General features: G+C 31.7%; 1 protein-coding gene across 1 annotated transcript; it reads left to right on the top strand.

The window, feature by feature from the left end:
* Window positions 1-1301: 1301 nt before the first annotated feature.
* On the top strand, window positions 1302-1808 carry LOC100265939 (chaperone protein dnaJ 20, chloroplastic-like). The gene has a single exon (XM_002262745.1). It carries the CDS (start codon window positions 1302-1304, stop codon window positions 1806-1808), a length of 507 nt encoding a protein of 168 aa, XP_002262781.1.
* The last annotated feature ends 18506 nt before the right edge of the window (window positions 1809-20314 follow it).

The following is a 20314-nucleotide window of genomic DNA, read 5'->3' as shown; positions in this document are numbered from 1 at the left end:
AATTGAGCCACTTCTTCAGGGTAGGTTAACCATTATTTTATTTGAATGGCTCGATGAAATATTGCTTACTATTTTCTTAGGCGGCAAGTGATGATTTGCCCCTTGTTAATTTTATTAATTTTCTTTTTGAAAAATGTTAAAGTACCAAATTCTAAATCCAAATTGTTTGATATATATATATATATATATATGATGAAATTTAGATCAAATATAAATAAATTAGACTTGAAAATGTTATATAACATCTTACTTGGTGTTGTATTTTGATTATGATACCAAAAATATACCATTTGGCACTATATTATGACCCTATTCTTTTTCCGATATTCATGGCTTGCTTTACCATTCCATAAGTCTTTAAAAAATGATAAAGGAATGTGGGTTGCTTGCTTTAACATTCCATGAGGCTTTACCATTCCATGAGTATTTACAAAATGATAAAGGAATGTGGGTTGCTTGCTTTATCATTCCATGAGTCTTTAAAAAATGGGTTGCTTGCGTTACTATTCCATGAGTCTTTAAAAAATGATAAAGGAAGGAATGTGGGTTGCTTCCTTTATCATTCCATGAGTCTTTAAAAAATGATAAGAGAGAGAGAGAGTTTTAAATTTATTAGATTATTTGGGAAAAATAGAAATTTTCAATTTGACTTTTGGGCTATTAACGTGTTTAATTGATGAAAATTAAACCTATTTTATTAGTGAGCTAACTCAGTACAATTACCTCTAACCAATAATCATTGGCCGACTCCATAATCCACAAACCCACAAACCTATAATTGTTTTTATTTTATTCTTAAGATATAGTATGATAATGTTGATTTGGAACTTATGATAATATGGAGAGAAATATACAATCAATTTTTACTCCAAATTATAAAAAAATTTATTGTTCAAATGTCAGAAAGACTAAAAACATTTTGTAGAATCATTACTAAATGTACTCTTAATTTATGTCAATAAATACATAAATTTTAATGGACTATAAATTTAATTTAATTAAAATCAATCATTTTGAAAAATTGACCTCAACAGAAAGCTACCCACCCTTCATTTTGTAATACACATAGAAGCATGGATGAAGCTAATGAATTCAAAAAGGTCCACCCCATGTCGATGTATACCAAAGAGAAAACGCGTAAAGCTTGGGTGTTGCCGTTGCTCTTCTCCGCCCACAATATTGAATTCAAAAAGCAGCCAGTCTTGGGTCGGCTTGTCTTCTACTTCACATACATCCCCCTGTGCTTTCCTCCGTCCGTATATACACCCTCTACTCCACCCACATTCTGAGCCACTTGACCCATGGATATTTCTCTGACCTCACGCCTCAACACTGTAAAACCACCCATTATTCGTCGTCCACTCGCCGATAACCATCGAAGGTTTGTCTCGGTTTCATGCAGTGCAAGATCAGCAGCCAGGTTGGCCTGCGGAAATGAGAGTCCCAACTACTACAAGCTGCTTCATTTGAGTCCTGATAATGCAGGCGTTGATGAGATAAAGAGAGCTTACAGAAGGATGAGTCTACAATATCACCCTGATGTTTGTGATCCTTCCATGAAGGAAGAATCAACAAGGATGTTTGTTCAGCTGAATGCAGCTTACAAGACCCTCTCTGATCCCGTTCTGCGAATGCACTATGATTATGACTTGGGTTTGATCGATTTTAGGCAACCATTGAGGACGGACACTACAACGAAGATATGGGAAAATCAAATTACAGGGTTGAAGAGAAGGTCCGACTACAGAATGGCTCAACAGGGGATAACATGGGGAAGTAGAATGAGGGCTCGGAATATTCAGAAATGAGGGGCGATTTGTTGCTTTCTCCAATTCATTAGTTCTTCATGTATGTTTAACATGCTATTTGTTGGTAGTTGATTTGGTTAATTGATTAATTCTAATTCTTTTATTAATTTACATGTAATAAAAATATTGAACAAAGAGAAAAGTAGAAGGTTGAATTTTCTGTTTAATTACTTGCAATATTACCGGTTTTTTTTTTTTCCTATTTTGATCGTATTGATTTCCTTATTTATTTACTCATACCTATTTATTTAATTTTTTTTACTTGGAATCTATTTACCTTTTTTCTTTTCTTTTCTTTTCTTTATACCTAAAAAAAAAGGAAAAAAGAAAAAAGAAAAATTACATATGAAGGCGTTAGCTTTGAAAAATATAATTTAAAACCGGATTGTATTGAGATATCTTTCACATATATGATTCAAGTGAGATAAGTTCTTTGCAATCTCTATTTTTTAATATTTTCTTTCATGAACACTTACTATTAAATTTCTTTTTCTTTTTCCCTCCTCTGCGATATTGTACCACATAAAATCATAATTTCGTGCGTTGATTTTTTTTTTTTTTAATTTCTTATTAGGGTTTTGATTTTTTAGACTCACCTCTCCATAATTTGCATATTTGATTCTCCCATTTGTTTTTCCTCTCCCCCTTTGTAATTATTTGGTATCTCTTCATATGCGAGTATATGAGGTAAATTTAAACTTTTAGAAAAATTGGTAGTTCAACAATGAGTTCTTATATAGTATGTTAGATAGGAGGATGTTATATATATATATATATATATATATATATATATATATGGTCGATTCATTATTTAACTATTTTTGCTTTTAGATTAATTGGTCATTTAAAATAGTAGTAAAGAAATTTAATTAGATTTTTTTGGAGATCATTTGTTTGCTATTTCCTAATGGTCCGAAAAAAAGAGATTATAAAAAAATATCTAATAGTTTTTCATAGTATTTTTAGTAAGGAGAATAAATTTTAAGGACAACCTTTACTGATGTTCGATTTGTCATACTCATCTAACCCTTAGTTTGATAAATCTAAAATTCAAGTACTAAATGTTTGAATCTTAATCTATTATTCTTGAATCTTTCATTCTTGTTCCTCTATTTATCTCACAAGTCATTTTCTAAGTCTTGCTCTCTTTGCTTTTTTAATCATGATCCATCAATATTTGAGTAATCAATTCTAGCGCCATAAACTACAAAACAGATAAATTAGAGAATGTTGACCAATGCAAATGTTGTTCCTTTTCTTGTTCTTAGTCAAGATAAAATCAATTTCTTTAGCAATTATCCTACTTCATATATCCACAGTATTTAAGGATTGTACCATGGGAAAAAGATCAACATGCATTCTTATAATTTATACTTGCTCACTTGTTTGAATGGGCAAAGAAAGCTTTTACATAAGTATTAATAGTCATTTTCAAAATAAGCAATTGAGTCATCATTCGTAACTATTTTTTTCTTTCTATGCACTCGAGTCTTATACTTGGGAGGCTTGTTAAATTTTAAATAGGCCCATCTTCATTTGATATTTTTTTTTTTAGTATCTAAGTTTACAAAGGTATTTGATTTTTTTTTATTTAATTTTAAGTAAAACTTAAAACTAAATAGTACTTAATAATGTTAAATATTAAGTTGTTTTTTTTTAATATGTTATTTTTATTAAGTTTTAAAAAGTAAAGAAAAACTAATAAATTATTTTTAGCATTAAAAAAAATCAAATATTGTAACTTTTTTTTATTCATTTAAAAATTTTTAAAATAAGTAATAAGTTTACAAAAAGTAAAAAATAAAAAATAAAAAAAACAATTTAAAATCTAAGATTAAGTTACTTCCAACAAAAAGTAAAAAAAAAAAAAAAAAAAGGGGGGGGGGGGGGGGGGGGGGAACCTAAATTTTTCTCACTTAATTTAGTTTGTGGGGTTTAACCCTAAGTTATTCTTACAATATAGTTTTAACTATTATATTCTTATTGACCACTTTTCTTGGGCCATTTGGTTTCACTTGTTGAAATCCAAAGTTGAGACTTTTCATGGTTTTAAGAATTCTCATAATATGGTTGCTAACTAACTTGATGTTCAAATTAAATTTCTGTAGTCTAGAAATGGTATAAAGTATGTTAATTAAAGATTAATCTTCCTTTGAATATTTGAGTTATTAAGACATGATTCATTGTGAGCATATTTTAGAAACCACTATAATAATAATGTTTTAGATGGATATTCCAAAATAATATTGCTATCATGGGACTAATCCCACCACAAAATATGTATGTTTTTTTTTTTTCAATTATCATGCTAAATGTTTCCTACTAGATTTACTTGAGTATATATATATATATTTGTTTATGTATCAATATATATATATATATAGAATTATTGACAGTTTTGGTTTGCATACAACATTACTACGTACCATAGAGAAATAATTTGAGTTAAAAGAATATATTAGTTTATAATTCTCTTCTCAATAAAATAATTTATCATATTGAATCTACTCTACCATTTATAAAGACAATTTTTATACATTATTGCAATTAACCTAAGCTAAAGTATATATCGTTAAATGTGCTCAAAGAAAGTACAAGTTAAGAAAATACCCATTAAATTCTTTTTAAAATTTTTTGAATAGCTAAAAGTAGTTGGAATACAAACTAACAAATTTTCATTAAATTTTCAATCAATCAAATGAGAAAACTATCAAACCACATAAGAAAATAACGATTTCCAAGACCGGCTTCAAAATCACACAAAAATTTGAAGTTCAATAATACAAATTTAGTTGTTAGGCTAATTTTAAAGATTTCTCTTACCATTAAACTAGTACTTGTCTCTACCATAAGATTAATTAACTAGTGATCTAAGGTAATAGTTCACTTGTCCTCAAATTTTGTAACCACCAACTATTTCAAACATAGAATAAGGTCAAGCCTCATATTGAGTGCCATTTGATAGAAAGGGCATGAAGACATGAAGCTATCTTTCTAGTGGGATCAAGTTTTGTCAATGTATTCCAACTTATAGGCTCTACTAAAACTACTTAAATAAATAAATAAATAAATAAAATATTCAAGATGAACTAAATAAAGCAATGCACTAATATTAATCAATAAGTTTTAATAAATTTACCTTCAATTAGAAGCTCGACACACCTCAAGTAAAAAAAAATTTACATCCAACCTACCTTAGTTAAAAATTTACACAATGTAATTCACATCATTCAAATGAAAAGGTTCTCAAATGTCATAATCACTATATTTTCATATCAATGTATGTAATACTCATTTTCGTAATCCAACTTTAGACAAAAAAAATTTAGTGAAGTAAATTACCACTAAATTAGTGTTCGAAAATGTGACTCCTTAGTTCAACAAAATTCGGACTCGACAAGTAGTGAATCATACACATTGAACACGAGGCATGCTTGCAAAAGGGTGACATGTGACAAAATTTGGAAGGTTACAAAATTAAGTCTTACAAATAAAATCCAATCTTCCAATGGAAGTCAAAAGAGAATTAGAAATAAATATTCTCTTGTTGGCAAAATTCCTAACCAAAAGAAACAAATCTTACAATGGAAATGGAAAAAGAATATAAATAAATAAGTAATTCTCTTGTTGGAAAATTTTCGTAATAAATGAGACAAGTTGTTGAACAAAATTAAGGAAAGAAATCTTTTAAATTAAGCAATCAAATCTTAAGGATTCCAAATTTAATTCTTTAATCTTACTTATAAAAATGGTGACTTCTTTCAATGAAGGGGATTGGCAAAACGACTTCACACGAGAAAAAAAGCTTCACAAAGAAAAAAAGTTTTACAAAATCTCCTTGCAAGTTCGAGAAACGAACAAAAAGTATCATACACGTGTTTTTTACCATTCAATAAGTTCATTCGAGAAAAAACCACTTTAAGCCCTCGACCGATCTTCAAAATCAAGAAAATACTTTTGTTCTTTGATTTCAAATCGTGATCAAAGCGAAAGAATTAAAGGGAAAATATTCTTTTGTAAAAAATATTAACATTGAGATTGTACCTCACAATTAATTACTTTAATACAAATTTTTGTTCACATTAGTTTTCTTATAGTTTTTTCTAATTTTGCAAGACCTCATAAAATATGTGCATAATAATTTCTAGCACACTCAATGGGACATATTTATCTTTCATCTCTTTTGCTAAAAAATTGATCACTACTAAGATGATGACTTCCAAAAAGATTTAAGTGTGCATGTCAACAAGGGCAATGATAAGATTGTCATTGCTTAATCAACAAACAACAACTCTACGGGCCCCATGACTAGCAAAGAAAAATCAACTATTACACTTTTAGTAAAGCTAGCAAGTGAGCACACTTGTTTGCTAAAATTGATGAGGACACGCAATAGCTACTAGCTACTCATCACCTTAGCCTCTTTAGAGGCAAAGGACCAAAGTCCTCATAGTAAGGAAAAACGCCCTTCAACACAAACGAGCTTTGGGAATAAGTCCCCCTATTTTGTTGTCGATGCCAACTCCAGCACCAACTCACATTTTGGATCATCAATTAAGATGTCAAAGGAAGACAAATCCTCCAACCATTCTGACTCTTTTACTTCTTCCTTCTCAATGACTATAACGGTAATGAAAATGGGCACTACTTCTATGAAAGAACAATTAATTGAGATTAGTCGTGTTATCTCTAAACTCACCAAGATCGTTAAGGAGATAGATCTACATATAGCCTTCCTAAGGCATGGACACAAAACACAACTACCTCAAATTAAGAACTCACTCACCACCCGAGGATTGCATCTCCAAGTGATGCACCACATGCACCTAAGTCGATGTAGGTGGAGAGGCAGACAATAAAATCTGCCTTAGTGGTCTCACTATCTATCAAACAACTTCAAGACATGATCATTAACATAATCAAAGTGCAATATGGTGGACCATCATGGAGTAAACTCATGTACTCTAAGCCTTACACTAAGAGGATTGATAACCTATGTATGCTTGTGGGTTGTCAACCTCCAAAGTTTCAATCATTCAATGGGAAAGGAAATTCAAAGCAACATCTTATCCACTCTATCGAAACTTGCAACAATGCAGGCACGAAGGGTGACCGTATTGTCAAACAATTTGTTCATTCCCTATAAGGGAATGTTTTCGATTGGTATACTAATCTTGAGCCTAAATGCATTGATAATTAGGACCAAATGAAGTGTGAATTACTTAATAGCTTCTATAGTACCCAAAGAATAGAAAATATGATTAAGCTTACAAATACCAAATAATGGAAAGATGAGTTGGTCGATGATTACATCAATCATTGGCATTCCTTAAGCCTTAACTACAAAGATAGACTATTCAAGGTGTTATCTATGGAGATGTGCATATAAGGAATGCATTGGGGTCTTTTATACACCCTCTAAGGGATAAACCTCATACCTTTAAAGAGTTGGTTGCTTGAGCACGTGACATAAAGCTTGGTATAAAAACAAATGCAAGTGAAAATATGTTTACTGAAGAAATTAAAGATGATATTACTGGAGGCAAAAGCATTACCGATGAGAATGAAAAGAGTATGACATTAAATTTCAGTATACTTATTTTCAAACCTCGACACTTTATTAGACTCTTCTCATTCAAGTAAGAAAGAGTGAACAAAAGTTGCTCATAAGTTGGAGTCTAGTTCACTTGAATCAGACATTACTGCAAATGTTCAAACAATAGACAAGGTAAACTCTATGAATATACTTCAACTTTCAAATACAACTAATGGTTGAACAGTAGTAATGTTTCTCAAAACATGAACCTAATGCTGGGATTGAGCCCCTAAAAGTAAGACATAATGTAACAAAGTTAGACTTAACTATCATTTTGTTATCCTTTTGGTGTATTGACATTAATTTGAGCATTCAATCCATGTCTCTTACATTCTACAACTTGGGTGCATTAAGAGTTGCACAAAAGGTACAAGTCATGAGTTCCTTGTAAGTAGATAAGTTGTCCACAGTCGGTTCATGGATTTGGGCAATCTAGTAGAGATTGTAGTACACCACCTCCTAACTGGAGAGATGACTTGTCTTGGTCGTCAGAATGGGTTTCCCATAGTGAGTGCATTAGTGTATGTGATTCACATTGGATAGGACCTACAGTGAATCATAACACAAGGCTATCAATTGTCATGATTCACCAAGATACTATACTACATGGACTCTCAACCTTGAGAGGATATTGAGTTGATGTCAAAATCAATAAGAGACTTTGACCTATGAGTGAAACCCTAAAATGGTTACATATTCCTATAGATTGGGTCACTGTTGATAGAGATTGGTGGCAACAGGTATTCTTAATAAAGGCACCATGATGTCTCATGGGATTGAGATAGTGTGTCCCCTTGGGTGATCCAAAGGACATGTGATCATGAAATTTATGGTCATAGTAATTCCTTTAGTGGAATTTGATATATGCTTCTTGAAGTTAGAGTATGTCAATTGATCACATAATAAGTGAGATATGTAACTCAAGGATTTGAGAGGTAATCTTGAGAGGTGATAACACTTCTTGTTAGATTACGGACACCAATTCATGGGGAGTCTACATGTAGTGGATAGTAGGTCACAAACCTGAGCACTTAGTGTCTCATTGTTATTTACATAGGATACTGGAGTTCAGTTGATTCTTTGTAATGAGATGTTAATGATCCCCGCTCTGAGCTCATATACCTTATTGGCACGAATTATGAGGGTCGGATTGGCTCTAGCTTCACTTTTATGCATAAGGGCATTTTGGTAATTATGTAAGGTTGCACAATGGTAGGTGAACAAGGTATCTGGATTGGGCTAATTGATTAATTACTATGCCTCATTGGGTTAATTAATCAATTAGAACTCATTTTAGGCTAGATTAAGTGACCCAAGCCTATGTGGGCTCAAGTCACTTAAGCCTAGTTAGGATCCCTATAAATGCCCCCTAAGGTTAGGGTTTCCATAACTTTTGTCTTCCACCATCCAGAAAGAAAGAGAGTCATAGTCTCCACCCTCCTTTCTTTCCCATTGGAAGTGTGCCAAGAACAAGATTGAGTCATCAGGTGGAAGATTGTGGGTTTATGAGACTTCCAACTACTTTAAGGTCATCTTCAACACTTGGAATTTAAGGTTTGGGAACATCCAAACTTAAAGGTTAGTACTTTAATCCTAAATGATCAATTTTTTAAAAATTGGTATTGCTTCTGTTGCTCAGATCTAAGATATCAACACCTAAATTGCATATTGCGCTTAGCCATAAGAGCTTAAATTGTAGTAACAAAAACCAAAAATCAAATTTATGTCAAAGAAAATAAAAATCTTTATTGGAAAACTTCTTAAACTAAGGAACAAATCCTTTGCATTAAAGAAGTCAAATTCCAAGATTCTAAATTAAAGTCTCCAAGTTTTCTAAATTTCAGTGTTTTTCTTTAGCATGAGGCATTCTCAAAAGGAATATACAACTTAGAAGCTAAATAAGAAAATGAAGCTTCAAAAGTGAGGATTAAAAACATTTTTCAATAAGCCCTTGAAAATATATCAAACATGATAGAAAAGTGTCATTTATCCACCTTCAAAGCCAAAGAACACAAAGTCGGGTTTTCCAAAATACTTTAGGAAATTATTTATAATTTTGCTTGAGATCAAGTCATCATAACAGACTTTCGATTGAACTTTGCTCCAATAACACATGTTTACCACCCTTTAATCAAAATCAAGTCTAAACTTGACACATTTTTCAACAAGCTCGTGGAAGAATATCAAACACAATACAAAAATGTCAGTTTCATCCACCTTCAAATCTAAAGGAGACAATGTAAAACACTCAAGGAAATTATTTACAAGTTTACCAGATATCAAGTCATCATTGAATCTAGATTAAACTTTGCTCTAGGAACACATGTTTACAAAGTCAAATCCAAAAATCAAGCTTCAAAAGATAAGATAAAATCCCAATATTCTTCAACAAGTTTGTGAAAAAATATCAAACATGATACATAAGAGTCATTCATCCATCTTCAAAGCCAAAGAAGACAAAGTCGGGTTCTTCAAAACACTAAAGGAAATTATTTACAAATTTACTTGAGATCAAGTTATCATTAAATCTCAATTAAACTTTGCTCCAAGAACATGTGTTTATCACCCTTGAATCTAAATCAAGTTTAATTTTTATACATTCTTCAATAAGACTATGGAAGAATATCAAACACAATACAAGTGTCATTCATCCATCTTGAAGGCTAAAAACTAAGACCAATTCAAAAGATTTTCTTTATGAAAGATTTAAAAGTTTAATTGAAAATAAGTCATCTTTGACCTTCAATTAAACTTTATTTTAAGAACATGCATTTATTGACCTTGGATCAAAATCAAGATAAGTGACGCTCCTAGCCACATGAGCTTAAATTGTAAATGATAAAAAAAAAAAAAAAAGCCTGCTAAAGTGAAAACCTAAAAATGTGACTTAGACAAAAAGTTAGGACATGCTCACAAGATTAAAATCTTTAGTCTTGGCAAAAGTTGGAGCATTTAAAAAAAATTGAACTATGTTTTATTTGATCTCCTCTCTATAAAAGTATGTGGGTAACTTGAGGATACTACCTTAGTTCAGTCACCACCATAAAATAAAAAAATAAAAATGTGGGTGTCAAGTGTGGGCCTAATTTTATTTAAATGTTAAACCGTTAGACATCACTATGCATTCAAGTCAATTTGCATGAGTAAGAACTTTAACACTTAAGTGGCATTAAGTGTCAAAAGTGCAACATCATGCAGTGTTAGTTATTACTTGTCTACATTAGTGTTAAATATGGTTTTAATTTTAATGAAGTGTTAGAATTTGGACACTATTATGTATCTAAGTCAAACTAATTTGCATGAGTGAAGACTTTAGCACTTAAATCACATTAAGTATCGAATGTACAACATCACATAGCATTAAGGTTATAACTTGTCTACATGGATATTAAATATGATTTCTATTTTAATTTAGTTTTGAGAAGTTGAACATCATTATGCATCCAGCCAAGTCAATTTGCATAAGTGATGACTTTAGCTCTTAAGTCGCATTAAATGTTGAAAGTACAACATTACATAGCGTCAAGGTTATGACTTGTCTATATAACTATTGAATATAGTTCTAATTTTAATTAAGTATTAAAATTTGGAGATCACTATGTATCCAAGTCAAACCAATTCGCATGGGTTAAGACTTTAGCACTTAAGTATCGAAAATGGACATCTTTCTGCATTAAGGCAATAAATTGATTACATGAGAGTCAAACTTTAGATATTCATTATATATATATATATATATATATATATATATATATATATATATATTTAATTTTGTTACAAAAATTCCTTTTAAAGTCTTAAGATGTTTTTTTAAATAAAAAAAATTACCTAAAAACAAATTTATCTTGCAAGCAATGGAGATCAGCATGTGTTTGGGATGTTGAGGCTCTATTATGCAACTCCATTATAACATATATTTATATATGTTAAGAAGTTGTCCACACCACCATCCTCATGGTGAGTCGTCCACACTAAGTCATCTTCATTTCGCATCATCCATGTTGTCATGGTGCTGCTCCACTAGTGTTACTCCACAGCATGCCCCCACATTCCCATGCTCCAAGGATGAAAGACTTCTCTAAGAGTGTTCAAGTTAGGTTTTTCAAATTATTATCTTCTTTATATAAAAAATAGGGAGGACAAATTGGAAGGGAAGGTGCCTATGAAGAAAGGAAAATGGATATTTCAAATTAGAAACTTTCTTGTTAGCACAAAGTCTTCCTTTGATACCAAGTGAAAGGAAAGAAAGAAACAAACTAGTGTTTAGGAATAGTAGGAAAAAGATATTTTGAAATAGAACTTCCTATTAAAATATTTCTTTGAAAAAAAAAACATCAAAGAAGAATGAAGGCCAACTTCAAGACCCATCTCATACACATGGTAAGACATGTACATGATACATCTTGAAGTGGGGGCATTTGTAAACATAAAAACTTTTGGTGAATTCAATTACCAATAAATTAGTGTTTGAACATGTGACTCCTTAGTTCAACAAAATTCGGGCCCAACAAGTGATGAGTTATACACATTGAACATGTGGCATGCATTCCAAAGGTTAACACATGACAAAATTTGGAAGACTGCAAAATTAAGTCTTGAAAATAAAATAAAATTTTCAAATTGAAGTCAAAAGAGAATTAAAAATAAATATTCTCTTACTGATGAATTTCCTAAACAAAATAAACAAATCTTCTAGTAGAAGTCAAACGAGAATATATATATATATATATATATATATATATATATATATGCTCTTGTTGGTAAATTTCCTTAATGAATGAGACAAGTTGCTAAAAAAAATCAAGGAAAGAAAACCTTCAAATTAATCAAACAAATCTTGGGAATTCCAAATTTAATTTCCTATTTCACTTATAAATAATGGTGACTTCCTTCAATGAAAGGGATCGGTAAAATGACTTCACATGGGGAAAAAAAAAACTTCACAAAGAAAAAAAGGTTTCATAAAATCTCTCGACAAGTCTAAGAAACGGAAAAAATAGCATGCACATGTTCTTCGCCATTCAACAAATTCATTAGGGAAAAACCACTCTAGCCTCTCGATTGATCTTCAAAAATCAAGAAACCATTATTGTTGTTTACTTTCAAATTGTGATCAAAATGAAAGAATCAAAAGGAAAATATTGTTTTGTAAAGAATATTAATATTTAGATAGTGCCCTAATTAATTACTTTAATACAATTTTTTGTTCACATGATTTTTCCTATAGTTTTTGCTTGTAAGGCCTCATGAAATTTGCATACACCAACAATTACAATTCCATTGACACATGCAACCTACTTTCTTTTATTTCATTCACCTCATCATTTGTATAAGCTTAACATCTCTTGCATTGTATAGGACTTGGGTGCATTAGGAGTTACATGGAAGATCTAAGTCATGGGTTCCTTGCAAGTAGATGGTTTGTTCATAGCAAGTTCGTAGACTTAGGTAATTTATTTAAGGTTGTAGTGCACCACCTCTTAATTAGAGGGATGACTAGTCTTGGCCGTCAGGATGGGATTCCTATGGTGAGTGCACTAGTGTTTATGGTTACATATTGAACAAGACCTACGCTGAGTCGTGACATAAGGCTATTTGGTAGTCATGACTTTACCAAGCTGCTACATTGTATTATCTTTCAACCTTGAGAGAATATTGAGTTTGTGTAGAAGTTAACTATGGCTTTGACCTATTGATGAAATCCTAAAGTGATCATGTATTCCCTATGGATTGAGTCACTATTGATAGAAGTTGGTAGCAACATGCATTCTTAATAAAAGTACCATTATATCTCATGGACTTTGTGACAATGTGTCCCTTTAGGTGATCCTAAGGATGTGTGATCATGAAATTTGTGGGCCAACAATAATTCCTTTAGTGGAATTTGACATATTCTCTTAGTGAGTTAGAGTATGTCATTTTATCATTTAATAAAAGGATCTGTAACTCAAGGATGGTAGAGGTAATCTTGAGAAGTTGATAACTTTCGCCTTGTTAGATTATGGACACCGATTCATGAGAAGATTATGCATAGTGGATAGCAAGTCATAGACTCGAACACTTGCTATCTTTTTGTAACATACATAAAGTATTAGAGTGTAGTTGACTCTTTGTAATGGGATGTTAAGTCAACTTTAGAATTGCATTATGAGGCAACTAGTATTACCTTATGGGTCCCAGTGGTCCTTGCTCAAATTAATATTCCTTGATGACACAATTTATGAGGGTTTGATGGGTTTTTAGTTTACTTGTATGCATAGGGGTGTTTTGATAACTGTGCAAGGTTACACAGAGGTAAATGAGCGGTATCTCTAGACTGGATTAATTGATTAATTAGAGTCCTCACTACTACAAAAATAATTTATAGTGTCACTATTTATGGTGTCGCATTTAAAATAATGACACTACAGAGTTTAAAATTTATAAAAATGACATATCATATAAAAAAAAATCTTCAACAGTTAAGTTGTTTAGGGTTTTATTCAATTAACATAAGAAAACATTCCCACTTTCTTTGTGTTGAGAGTTACCTAAATGGAATAGAATATTGGGTATCATAGAGTGGTAAAGGGTATTGTAGATATGATTTTTTTTTTTTTTAGATTCACCTAAATGGAATGAAATATTGGTAGGTGAATAAAATATTGTGGTAATTGTAATAGTTGAATTAGTAAATGTAAGAGAAGTGTGTGCTGCTTTGTTTATTCTATAAAAACAATAATTTTAGTAGTTGAAATTTGTATGTTTTGCTATTCTATAAAAACAATAATTTTAGTATTTGAAATTTTAAAACATGAATGAAATGCTTGAAAATATTTTTTTTGAAAAATAGGATAGTAATAAATGGATAATAGCCCATTTCCTAAAAATATTTTGATAAATTAAAATAATTTATGGTTAAAATATATTTTTGTGAAAGTATTTAAAAATGAACCAAAATATCAATAATTGTTATTTTGTTTGAAAATAATTTAGGCATAAAAAATAATATTGGGGATAATTTTTGAGTTTAAATTGGGCTATAAATGGTTAACTTTTTTAGGATTATCTTTTTTTGAAAATAATCCAATGATAATTTTTTTTTTCAATAAGAATGTTGGAAATAATTTTAAAAACAAAATGTTATATATATATATATAGACATAAAAATAGGCTTCTTTAGTGTCTAATAAACAAATGAGTTTTCCTCTAAAAAAATAAAATAAGAATTTCTCTATATAATAAAAGAATTTCATCCCCTCATTGGAAGTGTGTCAAAATAAAAGAAGAGTCATCGGATGAAAAATCTTGAGTCTAAGAGACTTCCGACGACAATGATTTAATTATTTAACACTTGAATTTAAGGTTAAGGAACATCCAAACATAAAGGTTAGTACTTGTGAGTGTTTAGCTAGGTTGGCAATTCCGGACAAAATTCCTAAGTGTCCCCTAACTCGGCTTTCCTATTCCTATTCGGACTACTTGACTTTGAAGACTAAGACTTTGCTAAGAGGCCGAGGTATGTAGCTGAGTGTGTGGTGATTGGATGTGAATCAACTCAGTTTTTAATCTTTAAATGTGTTAGAAAGTTGAGAAAAATGGTTTTTGGTGCAAGGCTTTCATTCCTCTGTTTCTGGATCGATCCAGGTGTAGGGGTGGATCTATCCAACTAATGTTTTTTTTATCAAATCTCAGCCATTAGATTAAGGGTTTCTTTTTACACTTTAAAAACCAATCTTATCTCATTTTCTAGTAAGAGTGACTGCAGAAACGTGGAGAGAGCAGCCACACTCCTTGTGTTCTTCATTTTCTCATTTTTGCTTTCCCAATTTGGGGTTTTTGATTGCAAAGAAAATCCACTTCTCTTAATGTTTTCCAAACTGGTTTTTAATGGATTTTCTTGAGCAACAAATGGGTTGATTCATATCTCAATCTCTTATTCTATTTGGGTTTGTGCAAAAACCCATTTTCTTCTTGTGTGGATTCAAGAAGAGGCCGAGATTGAGCTTGGTGCGGACTCCAAGTGTGCTCCAAAAGGAGAAGCTGAAAATGAAGGTACTAGTCAAGTATTCCGGGAAGGATTGCTTGGCTTGAGCTAGGTAAAACCTTGTACTCAATTTTTATTCTTCATAGTGGAGTTTTCAATCGGTGATAGGCCCGTGGTTTTTTATCTCTTCGAAGGTTTTCCACGTTAAAAATCTGGTGTTCATTGTCTCTTTCTCTCACTCTATATTTTGATTTATTTTTTTGGGAGTGTTGAAGCATTTGCATGTGTTTTGCATTTATAAATTGTTGGGAGAGTGTTGATGCATACATTATTGCTTGTGAATGTTTTGCTTTGTTGAAAAGTTATTGGAAGAAAAATCTATTGACATTAAGATAGTCTAAGGTTAGGTAATCTTTGTTGGGAGAATTTTTAAATTGTTCTACAACACCTATTCACCCCCCTTCTAGTTGTAGTTCATTATTGAGATTCACATTTTCAGTACTTAATTCTAAAGATCAATTTTTAAAGAAATTGATATTGTTTTCATCACTTAAATTTGAGATGCCAACAAAGAAATGTACATAATGTTGGGATTAAGCACCTAAAAGTAAGACATAATGTAACAAAGTCAAACTTGACTATCCCCTTACTATCCCTTTTATGCATTGATCTTGATTTGAGCATCCAACTCATATCTCTTACATTGTACATGACTTTGGGGCATTAGAAGTTACATAGAAAATATAAGTCATGGGTTCCTTGTAAGTAGATAAGTTGTTCATAGTCAGTTCATGGATTTGGGTAATCTAGTAGAAATTGTAATATACCACCTCCTAATTAGAATGGTGACTTATCTTGGTCATCGAGATGGGTTTCCTATGGTGAGTGCACTAGTGTATGTAATGCACATTGGACAAAACCTACGATGAATCATGATGCAAGGCTATCAATTGTCATGATTCACTAAGCAACTATACTGCATAGACTCTCAACCTTGATAGGATATTGAGTTTGTGCCAAAATCCATAGGAGACTTTGACCTATAAGTAAGACCCTAAAGATATATCTTGTGGTCACAATTGATGGAGGTTGGTGGTAACAGGTATTCTCAATAAAAGCACCATGATCTCTCATAGGTTTAAGATAGTGTGATCCAAAGGATATGTGATCATGATATATGTGACTGCAATAATTCCTTTAGTGGAATTTAACATATGTTTATTGGAGTTAGAATATGTCAATGGATCACATAATAAGTGGCATCTATAACTTAAGAATTGGAAAAGTAATCTTGATAGGTGATAGCATTACCTTGTTAGATTACAAACACCAATTCATGGGGAGTCTTCATGCAATGGATAATAGGTCATGGACCCAAACTTCATCTCATTGTTATTTACATAGGTTATTGGAGTGTAATTGATTCTCTTTAGTGGAATGTTAAATCAACTTCGAAATTGGATTATGAGAGAGTTAGTACTCCTATAAGTCTTAGTGATCCCCACTTTGAGCTCATATACCATGATGACTTGTTTATGAGGCTTAGATTGGCTATAGGTTCATTATTGTGCATAAAGGCATTTTGGTAATTCTGCAAGGTTGCATAAGGGATAGTGAACAAGTTCTCTGGTTTAGGCTAATTGATTAATTAAATGGCCCTATCTGTTTAATTAATCAATCAAGACTTATTTTGGGTTACATTAAGTAACCTAATATTTGGTGGAACAATTGAGGAACCCTATAAATACCCCTTAGGTGTTAAGGTTTCCATCATTTTTTTATTTTTTATTTTTGGTGTAAGAGTTGTCTTCCACTTCCAGAAACAAAGCCTAGGTTCTTCCCTTCTAAAAACCCACACTTTGGAGAGTCAAGGTTGTGGTTCTTCCATTCCTTTAGGCATGTTCCTCATCGTCAAGAATTGATTTAAGAACATCACAATCCAAGTATGAATACTATATCTCTAGATCCATAGTTAATAATGGTTTTTATTTCCATTTTTTTCTATTACGATAGATTTAGAGATGCATAAGGATAAATGCATGCACCCTACAAGATCTAAGGACAGAGAATGAAGAAATCTAGGGTTCCCAACACCTGAATCCTGCTTGCTTTGCTCATATAGTTGTTCATGTTGTGGGAACCATTAGACTACTAGTTAGAAGGAATAATATCCTAAGACTTCAAGGTTGCCTATATGTGTCGGAGTTTATAAATAATTTAATTTCAATCTCTAGTCTATGTAAAATGAACTATTCAATTTCTTTCAATGGCACTTCTATTATTGTAAGAAAGAATAAGATATTCATTTGTACTGGCACATTAATGTTTAACAGTTTGTACAATATCACTACAACTTTTAAAGAAACTAACCAAGTTAAGAATACATTAATTAACTTATAAAAGAAAACAATCTACCACTAATCAAACATATCTTTAGCACCTAAGGTTTGGTCATATTAACTTGAATAGGATTCAAAGATTAGTTAGTTCAAGCCCACTAAAAACATTGGTTTCTAAATAGTTGTCATTATGTGAATCATGCATTAAAGGTAAAATAACGAGGCAACTTTTTAAAGCTAAAGGACAGAGAGTATTTGAATGTTTGAAGTTAATGCATACCAATGTATATGGACCTTTCAATGTTCGTGCATGTGGAGAATATGAGTATTTTGTCACATTTACTAATAGAAACTCTAGATATGGATATATTTACCTAATGATTATGAAATTTGTTGCCTTAGATAAATTCAAAGAATTTAAAGTGAATCAAAGAAGCAATTAGGGAAACATGTTAAGGCACTTCAATCTAATCAAGGAGGTGAAATACATGTCTAGTGAATTCAACTCTTTTCTTAGGGAGCATGGGATTATATCCCAATTAAGTACCTCTAGAACTCCACAACAAAATGGAGTAGTAAAAAGAAAAAAATTAAACTTTGATTTGTATATAGTGACCTACATTTTTAACCTAGTTCCATCTAAGTTAGTGCCTACTACCCTCTTAGAGATGTGGAGTGGACATAAACATAGTTTACACCATAACCACATATGAGGGTGCCCAACACGTGTGCTAAAGAAGCAGGCTAACAAATTAGAATTTAGATCAGATGTTTATCTATTTGTAGGTTACCTGAAAGGGACAAGAGGTTTTTTTTTTATTTTTATAGTCCAATTGATCAAAAGGTGTTTGTTAGCACAAATGCTAGATTTTTGGAAGAGAACTATATGGCGAATAAAGAAATATGAAGTGATATAGGGTGGTCTAAGACTATTAATGAACCCGTTATAATAAGAACAATACATGACTTATTAAACCAGATACCAAGCAAACCTGTTGATTCTAGTACACCACCAAAGCCTCATTGTAGAGGGAGGATTATTTGAAATGAAATAGTTTTATATTATTGAGAGAGTCTTTTGAGGCAATCCTTTAGGAGTTGAAATTGGTCCCATAAATTATGACGAAACAATTAATATTTATGCTCCTTCACGGAATAAGGTTGTGATATCTAAGATAGAGTCTATGTACACTTACTAGGTTTGATCTCTTGTAGAAGCAACTAAAGAGATAAAACTCATACGATGTAAGTGGATCTACAAGAGGAAAAGAAGAGTTGATGGAAAGGTTAAAACCTTGAAATCAAGGCTTGTTGTGAAGGGTTATAGATAGAAACCTGGTCAACTATGAGGAAGCTTTTTCGCTGATAGTCATGCTTAAGTCCATCAGGATACTCTTGTCCATCAGGATACTCTTGTCCATTGCTACTCATTTGGATTACAAAATTTGGCAAATGGATGTTAAGACTACCTTTCTTAATGAGCTTCTTAAGGAAGATAACTATATGGTACAACCATACACAGGAAAGCATGGTGACTCTTCTAATCTTGTATGTGGATGACATACTGCTCATTGGTAATGATGTAGAAATGTTATCTTTAGTAAATATTTGGTTATCTACTCAATTCCAAATGAAAGATCTAGGCGAGGCCCACTATGTTCTTGAAATCAAGCTATTTCATGGTAGAAAGAATAAGAACATTGCATATTAGTCAAGTACTCCATGCAAAATTCCAAGAAGGGTATGCTACCTTTTAGCATGAAATGCCACTTTTTCAAGATCAATGTTCTAAGATGATTAAGGATAAAGAGAGCATGAAGGTGATACCTCATGCTTCCATAGTGAGTAGCTAATTTATGTATGCTATGTTATGCACCAAACCCAGCATACATTATGCAATAGATATAGTGAGTAGATACCAATCTAATCCCGAACAAGAGCATTAAATAATAGCTAAGTCTATACTCAAGTATCTTAGGAGAACAAGGGATTATATGTTTGTTTATCATAGTAATGAGTTAATACCCATAGGATACACAAATTCAAACTTTTAGTTTGATAGAGACTCTCGCAAGTCCTCTTTAGGTTACGTGTTTACACTTGAAGGCAAGGTGTTAATTGGAGAAGTATCAAGTAGCCATGCATCACTGACTCCACAATGGAAACTGGATATATAGCAGCTAAAGAAGTTATCTAGCTAAGGAAGTTGTTGATGGAGTTAGGGGTAGTGCTTATGATTGTACCTAACACCATAGTATTGTTTTGCAACAATAGTGGAACAATAACACAATCTAAAGTACTAAGGAACCAATGGAAGGGAAAACAAATTGAAAGGAAATACTATCTCATCAGGGATATAGTATAAAGAGATGATATAATAGTAAAGAAGATTGTATCTGAGGATAACCTAGTAGATCCCTTTACTAAGACCTTACAAGCATAAGTATTCAGTTCTCATAGGGATGCTTATGGTGTTAAATGTACTCCTAGTCCACTTAAGGCTAGTGGGGGATTTTTTAGGTTTTAAGCCTCGCATAGTGAGACATATTGCAAGATTTGCTATATAATATATGATTCCTATTCATTCATTGGTATTGTGCACTTA

Source organism: Vitis vinifera, chromosome 12 (assembly GCF_030704535.1).
Source record: "Vitis vinifera cultivar Pinot Noir 40024 chromosome 12, ASM3070453v1".
NCBI classification, from domain to species: Eukaryota; Viridiplantae; Streptophyta; class Magnoliopsida; order Vitales; family Vitaceae; genus Vitis; species Vitis vinifera.
Note: the sequence above shows the minus strand (reverse complement) of the source record. Positions and strands in the feature narration are given on the sequence as shown.